General features: G+C 36.7%; 1 protein-coding gene across 2 annotated transcripts in view; it reads left to right on the top strand.

The window, feature by feature from the left end:
* LOC106881546 (polycystin-2) overlaps positions 1–8,499 on the top strand; it is a 76,471-nt gene that overhangs the window by 37,866 nt on the left and 30,106 nt on the right. For both annotated transcript variants that reach the window (XM_052970603.1, XM_052970602.1), the window contains exons 3-4: positions 5,248–5,375; positions 7,290–7,549. In XM_052970603.1, the coding sequence (XP_052826563.1) occupies positions 5,248–5,375; positions 7,290–7,549 (388 nt within the window). The remainder of the gene's footprint in view (positions 1–5,247; positions 5,376–7,289; positions 7,550–8,499) is intronic.

Raw genomic sequence — 8,499 nt, 5'->3', positions numbered from 1 at the left:
GCAGTTGACTATGGTCCTGCTACACCAGTCATTGGGTATGACTCCTTTGTGTATCACCTGGTTAACAATACGGGTGACTAGGCTATAGCCTACACTGCCAGATATTTTGAGCATCTGTGCAGTGATTCCTGATGGGCTGGGGGCCTTCCCTGTCTTCATACTCTTAATTGCTTTATCTACCATGGTACTGTCAAATCGGATAGCCGGTCCCTCTGTTGGGTCGACATTCAGCAGACTCTCTTTCTCCCATTCATTCTCTTTATTGAGCAATCTTTCGTAGTGGTGTCTCCAAACCTCTTTCTTTGCAGCCTCATTTAGTGCAAGCGTACCATCATCCATGCAAACACATTTCTCTCCCATGATATCACGAATCTCTCTCACACACAGTCTTGCAACACAAAATACCTCAAGTCTTTGGTCCACACGGCGCAGAACATTGGCAAATTTTTTCTTATCTGCTAAATAAACCTGTCGCCTAGCTTCTCTTCTGGTAGTCTGATACAATTCACTGCTACCACCGTTCTTCCAGTCCTTCCAAGCCTGTTTCTTTTGTCTAATAGCCCTGTCAACAACATTGTTCCACCACCATGTTATTTTCGGTCGAGAGGGGACTTTGCACCATCCACAGATCTGGTTAGTGGCTCTCAGCAGGTTGTCTCATAGAAATGTCCAGTTGTCTTCTACATTGTGTGAAGCTACATCCCCCTCTATTTCGTCAAAGGCTTCAAGTAATAAGTCTCTAAATTTCTGTCCATTCGCAGGATCTTTGAGCTTCCAGACCCTTCTCCTCCAAGCTGACATTATATATTATTGCTAAAGTTAACTATTTTTCCACTACTCGAAGTTTCTTAATGCAGACATTCATCAGATTGTTTGTGTGTATGCATATTTTGTAAAGGTATGTGGCCTACTGGTTAAGGTGTTTAGCTTATGCTCATAAGGTAGTGGTCTCAATTGCTTGCCTTGGCAGCACAATGTGTTCTTGAGCAAGTCACTTCATTTCATGTTGCTCTCGTCTACTCTGTTACAATAAGTACTAGTCAAGTACTGGTGTAGCTCTCTCTCTCACCAACTGTCATATCCTGTATAATCTGCTGAAGCAAGTGTGAGATCATCAAAAGGGTGTCTGTTTGCTCATGGACCACATAGAATCCTAAAACAATTAACAAAAGTGTGATACAGACTATTAGACCATCCTACTCATTCATGAGTGACGACTGATTACTTGCTCTGTGTGTGTGTGTGTGTGTGTGTGTGTGTGTGTGTGTGTGTTTGTGATGGGAACATATTAAAAAGATGGAACTATCTCAAACATTTGCATAATTCAAAACTCTGATGTGATCTAGAAGATACTTGCTCAAACTGACAAGGGAAACTTGCAAACTTTACATGGTTGGTTGATTAACAAAAAATAGCACTTTGGTTGGAGAAAAAGATGAGAAAGTCATGCTTAACACTTTAGTGTTCAAACTGGCTGTATTTGGCCCAAACATACTATCTATTTTATGTTCAAACTAACCAGAACTAGAAGCTCACACCTACCCTACAATGTCATTCTAAAAATAAACAATTACATCTTTGAAATCTTGAAGCTACAAGATAATACCAGATTAATTTTTTAGAAATGTGAATAAATAAGAATTACTTTTGACAAAGTAATTTCAACACTAAAGAGTTAAGATGCTTTTGATCATAGGTCTTCTCAATTAGAGTTGACTTGCAGCTAAACAATAAGAATATTTTATTAATGCAATGTAGTTTAACCTCTGAATGGACAAGATATCCCTGAGGATCATTTGTAGTTTATACCAAACTTGTGCAGTAACAGGGTAAAATGTTTAACCAATTAATCTTAAATAAATATGCTTTTTATTTGCATAAAGCAGATGTAAGCTATCACCCAACTGAGTATGTGACCCCCTACCATTTAGATTCCAGATTGAAGCTATTTAATTGAAACCTTGTTTAAACTGTTTATTAATGCTTGGTAGAAAGGTATGAACATCTCACAATCTTGTGCCTTTCCTTAAAATTCTGTGGGATTTGTTATTTATAAGGAATTAATATTTATTTGAAGAAATTATTAACTCATGATTATCATGAGTTTCCTATTCACATAGAGATTTTTCAGAGACTGGCTGGAGTAAATAAACATGAATGATGAGATTAAATTTATTGCTTTGTTGCTTAGTTATAATGGTGGACTCATTGATTTCTCAATCAACTGCTTACTTACTGTCCAGGTGTTTTTCATAAATATCTATATTGCTTTGTGTATGGATTTATCAGCAGCCAGTAAGATTTTGATATTTTTTCAAATATATGTCATGGCAATGTGAAATTGGTAGAGTGTAAAATTGTTTATCAGTAATTCATATCTTGTGACAAATATTTATTTCCTTCTTGTCCTCAGGGACCATATTTGTGAGACAGGAAGGACTTTTGTTAAAGTTGATTCATTGAATTTCAATATATCATTTTTACAAAATATATTGATTTTGGATATAAAGAAGGCACAGAGTGAGCTCTAATTCTATTTAAACTCTGAATTATTAGGCAGCCAACAAAGTAGACAGTATAATAAAATTACACCTGTAATGAAAGAAAGACTACATTAGTATTAATAACAACTCTTGTTTAAAAGGGTAAGGGAGACAATTCCAAAATCTAAATTGATTAAAGATGGAATGGTGGGGGTGCTTGATCTTTGGCAATTACTGTATTTTGGTTTTATTAAGCCTCTTGTTCTACACCATCTGCCTTCCTACTCACAAATATTGGTTACTTATGAAGTCATAAGGCATCAGATTTATGAAGTAATGAAAATGTGACATTGAGAATTGCATGTTTTCCTCAAAGGTTTGAGCAATGAAAGTAAAGTAGAATGGCTACTGTAAAGCAATCAAAATTAAAACTTTCCATCAAAATTTCATTTTAACTTATGTTCCAAACACCAGATTAATAACAGCAAAATTATTTTACTGAATTCTTCATTTGTGATTTAAAGGAAATGTCATTGCTATTTCTAGCAGGTTCTAGCTATTTCCTCACTCATTCTGTCAGGTAACTTTATTTCATTAAGAATGTTGTAGTTCACTTGAAGCATTGTAGTCCAAAAATAGAAAAGGGAAATAATGAAAGCTTCTAACAATGCAGAAAGTTTTATAAAACCCCTTTATATCTCAGGCACTAAGAAATATAAAAGATTTTTTGTAAAACTTACTGCATTATTAGAAGCTTTTTTTTTTTTCCTTTTTCTTTTATTTTATTTCATTACTTCCAGTAATGGAAGGACATGCCAGACAGAGTTGTTCTTGACATACAAAATAGTGGGATGGTCACATCTAGAATGTCTTTTATTATAGCTATTTTTGATTGTTTCACCTGGTGCTGTACAACAATGTCAACAATCTCTATTTTGCCTTTCTTACTCAGACCCAACACTTAAATACTTTCCCATCCTTTCTCTTCCACGACACAAATCTTTTGGAACTCTGTTGGCAACTTACAGAAGCTTAAGCTTAAATTTGGTTGTACCAACCTCATCTATATGAGAAGATTTGCAAGGGTCATAAGTCCTGTTCTTGTTGACATTGTTGTTTAGCATCAGGTGAACCTTGATCAAATAGAGCTATGATAAAAGGCATTCTAGATGTGACCATCCCACTATTTTGTATGTCAAACACTACCTTGTCTGTCATATTGTTTCTATTTTGAAGATGATAATATGTTATAGGGAAATTTAGCTGCTATAATTAATACAGGAGATGGCCTCTTGTTGGATTGTACATCTGGAGTGATGGCAAGAAAGAGATGGGTGCATTGAATGGATTTTGATACATAGTTGCTAGTTCAGAGAAGCAGCAACTATTGTATTAGATATAGAGGAACTTGAGGGAAGACACAGTTCATGGTATAGGTTAAGAATGAAGTTCATTTTTTCTTGGACTCTGATGGTGTCATAGGAGCACTCTCATGATATATAGTGAGTTTTGGGTGTTTAAACCAGTAGAGCTTATCCCTCCCCAGATCTGTCCTCAGCCAATTTCCTCCTGACAGCAAATGAGTGAGTGAGAGAGAGAGAGAGAGAGAGAGAGAGAGAGAGAGAGAGAGAGAGACTGCACTATTTATCTGAAATGTGCAGTAAAAATATATTGATGCTGTTCAAATGAGACTAAGTTGTTATGTATTCATTACACAATGTTTTCAAAGTCCCTGCAAACATGTATACAAACAACAGCATATTATAGCCTTAAAACTATGTATTACTATAAGACTAAGTTATATCTTTGTCTACCTAGCCATAAATATATTCACAACAGTGGGAACACTGTATGACTGATGATTGTTTCATCAGTTTGAATTTTGACACCCCTTCCCCACTGTCTTCCATAGATGATGGATAGATCCATGGAATTAAAAGGAGATAAAATTTTCTGTGGTGTTTTTATTATCACAGAAATACTAATTGAAAATGTGTCCTCCTCTTCCTTACTGTAAAGGGATTACATGGTTACTCACATTGTAGAAGCATTGGTGGAAATAACCGATGGGGAGCTGAAAAGAGATAAAAGTAGTGGTCAGGGTGGACCCTCTAGGTACATAGAAGTGAGTGGAAGCAGAAGAATAGGGAGTGTAGGTAGATAGAGGTTGCAAGAGTGTATGAGGAAAGTGATGAGTTGTTAGAAATGGAAAAATAAGTGAATGAGATGAATATAATATATAAGGATCAAGTGTTAAGGGATGATATGTAGGGAAGATAGGGAAGAATAGGTGACAACTGTAGAGACTGGATAGGGTTGAGTGGTGGATAAGGGATGGGTGTGACCAATGATACACATGAGTTGGAGGAAGAGAGAGACAGAGAGATGACATGACATTTGGTTGGGTAGGTTGCAAGAGTATAGGAGGTAGAGGCAGGTGTAGTGTATGGGGTGAGTGAGAGATGTATGGTGGCAGAGGAGAGATGATTTGATGGCACATGAGAATGATCAATGTAAAATGTGAGTGGAGAGGGAAAATATTAAGAATGAAGTTTGGTTATCAAGTGAAACATTAAGGAAGATAGGTGGTATCAGGAAAAAGTTGGTTAAAGTATGCAGTTCAGTGTACATTTGAGAAAATGTGTTTGACTTTATTTTCTAGTCACATTTGGAATGACAAGTACATCTGTGTATTACTACACTGGATCACTATGTAGTTCTGCGCATGTCTAATTGCAAATATATTTTTGATTTTATCTTCTAGTTACATTTGGAATGACAAGCACATCTATGTATTACTATACCAAGGCCATGACTGATTTATTTATTGATTCTACATATTCTGGTGGTGGCAACTTCAGAACTATAACCACAGTCAATGATGTCTGGAAAGTAGGTTTTCTTGTGTATTATCTTTTCTTGGTTTACTTGCTTGTTTCACTATTTTATTTATTTATTTTTATTATGTTATGCATGTATGCAACTACTAAAGCAACTACAGCTCTACTCCCTAGAGAGAAGATGTGAAAGATATACAGTGATATACACATGGAGGACCCTGGAAGGTCTAGCTCTGACTTTGGAATTGGAAGCTATACCAACTATTGAACTGGATGGCACTACATAGTACCAAAGTGTCAGTTCTCTCTATCTAGACAAAAAACCCAGTACTGCATCAGCTTGGGGCTCAAGGGTTCATAATTGTTCAACATTTTGGCAAACAACCTCAGAGATTTGCAAAGTGTAGATATGGAGGTTTACAAAGAATGTTTGGACAAATTTTCATCTGAGATACTAGATGAACCCACATCATGGCACAAAGAAGAACAGCTCAAACCGACTTATTACTTCACCAGAAACAATATAGAAAAGAAACCTAATTACACTGAAAGACAGTTCTCCAGTATGGCCCCAGCCTTTAGCTGAAGCCAATAAAAGATAATATAGGAGTGACTGTGTGGTAAGTAGCATGCTTACCAACCACATGGTCCGGGTTCAGTCCCACTGCGTGGCACTTTGGGCAAGTGTCTTATACTATAGCCTTGGGCCGACCAAAGCCTTTTGAGTGGATTTGGTAGACGGAAACTGAAAGAAGCCCGTCGTATATATGTATATATTTATATATGTTTGTGTGTCTGTGTTTGTCCCCCCCACCATCGCTTGACAACCGAAGGTGGTGTGTTTACGTCCCCGTAACTTAGCAGTTCGGCAAAAGAGCCCGATAGAATAAGTACTAGGCTTCCAAAGAATAAGTCCTGGGGTCGATTTACTCGACTAAAGGCAGTGCTCCAGCATGGCCGCAGTCAAATGACTGAAACAAGTAAAAGAGTAATATATATATATATATATATATATATATATATATATATATATATATATATATATATATACATATATATATATATGCACACACATATAATTATGTTGATGGGGTTAAAATCCAAGGTGTGTCCTCTTGAAGCACATGTTTATTTCAGTATTCCAAATCTGTTTGTAGATATTATATTTGTGTGAAGTATGCATAAAAGTTTAAAATGCCGAAAAATATTATTTGCAGTGTAATAATATCAAAACAGGAGATTTATATTCAGAGTCCACATATCACTACTATGTAGCACAGCCTTTTTACACATTTGCATACAAATATCATACAATCTGCCCTTCATTCTGAGGGAGAATTTCTTAGTTGCTTGCAAAAGAATTCTTACTCTGGCAGCTATGCTTTCAGAGCATCCAACCCTGCTGCCAGTTAGGTCACTTGAATAACAAAACTATTGACTACTACTAGGGAACCTTCTGAATAGTTGAGAGAATCTATATCCTGAGTACATTTTGTGCTGGATACCCCTGTACACCTGGTACATATGAAAGCTGCTTTTGTTGTTAGTCTACCTATGATCCCCCCTAAACCTCTTGTGTGTTCATTGTTTATACTGGGCACATTGTAAAGAGTTTGTACCTCCTCTCCTGCATACCAAACATGGCCTTTGCCCTGACAGTATCAAAACTTTGTCTTTTTTTTACCACTTGTCATAACTTTAGTCCTGGTTTAGTTTATTTTAAGGCCCTTCAATTTCATGATTCCAGGTTTTGCTTCCATATATATGTATACCGATGCTATAAATGGAGCAGTATTATTGATAAAGTATCAAAATTATGATGAATTTCGGTTGATAACTGAAGAGGGATATACATTGTGTGTTCTTTCCTGTTTTCTGTGTTCATTTGTTGTCCTCTTGTGCTATATTGTATTATATATGTGTGTGTATATAATAAGGGAACATATCCCTTTTTTCTGTTTGCTAGTTTGCAAAAGGGCCATTGATGGATTCTCTTTACTGGGAGAAATGGTATAATGAAGAACCAATTGTTGGTGAAAGATTCATTTATTACGAAAACAAACTACTTGGCTTACCTCGAATGCGACAGTTAAGAGTACGGAATGATTCCTGTATTGTTCATTCAGACTTCAAGAACACAATCAAAACCTGTTATGATGCTTATTCTGAGAACAATGAAGACCACGAAGGATTTGGTACAAATCCCCCAACAGAGATTGCTAATGCGTATGTTCAGACTTACTGTTTTACACTCAAATTTATTGTAAAAGATTTTAATATGTAATTGTACTTCTAGATAGTTTCTCACTTTTAGTAAGTCTTCAAATAGATTTATGTACAAATGCCATTTTGAGGTATACTTTCATAGACCCTTATATTTAAAGATTCAGTCAATGTTTCTCATAGTCATTCAACCAGGTTGAAGTAAAAGCCAAATCTCTCCAAAATCATACTCTATCATTGTGAGATAGAAAAAAAAACTGTAAAACAACTATAATGCAATCTTGCATGCATTATGTCTAAATTGAGAATGGATTGGTGACATCTGGAACACTTTCGCTTATACATCAGCTTGATTAAGGCTGATTTGGGGCTAAATGATATCAAAAAGCTCGTCTATTATGATCTATTATGATACTATTACAATACTTTCTACATGCACTGTATATATTGTCCCTCTTGCCACCTGTCACCTCCCTTGGTCCACTCTCTAGACTCATTCTTATTTTTCAAGCATCCGAAATGGTGAGACCCCTTTGTCACAGGAATTGATTACTTCACAATGTCCCTTGAAAAGTTAATTTAAATAGCGAAAACCAGTTGGCCTTCGTAGGATTTTCGGGCGAGATCGTTGCCAGTGACCCTGGAGTGGCTCTTGTGCGGGTGGCACATAAAATACACTATTTTGAGCGTGGCCGTTGCCAGTACCGCCTGACTGGCCTTCGTAGGATTTTCGAGCAAGATTGTTGTCAGTGCCCCTGGACTGGCTCTTGTGCGGGTGGCACATAAAATACACCATTTTGAGCGTGGCCGTTGCCAGTACCGCCTGACTGGCCTTCGTGCGAGTGACACGTAAAAGCACCCACTACACTCTCTGAGTGGTTGGCGTTAGGAAGGGCATCCAGCTGTAGAAACTCTGCCAAATTAGATTGGAACCTGGTGTTGCCATCCGGTTC

Source organism: Octopus bimaculoides, chromosome 9 (assembly GCF_001194135.2).
Source record: "Octopus bimaculoides isolate UCB-OBI-ISO-001 chromosome 9, ASM119413v2, whole genome shotgun sequence".
NCBI lineage: Eukaryota > Metazoa > Mollusca > Cephalopoda > Octopoda > Octopodidae > Octopus > Octopus bimaculoides.
Note: the sequence above shows the minus strand (reverse complement) of the source record. Positions and strands in the feature narration are given on the sequence as shown.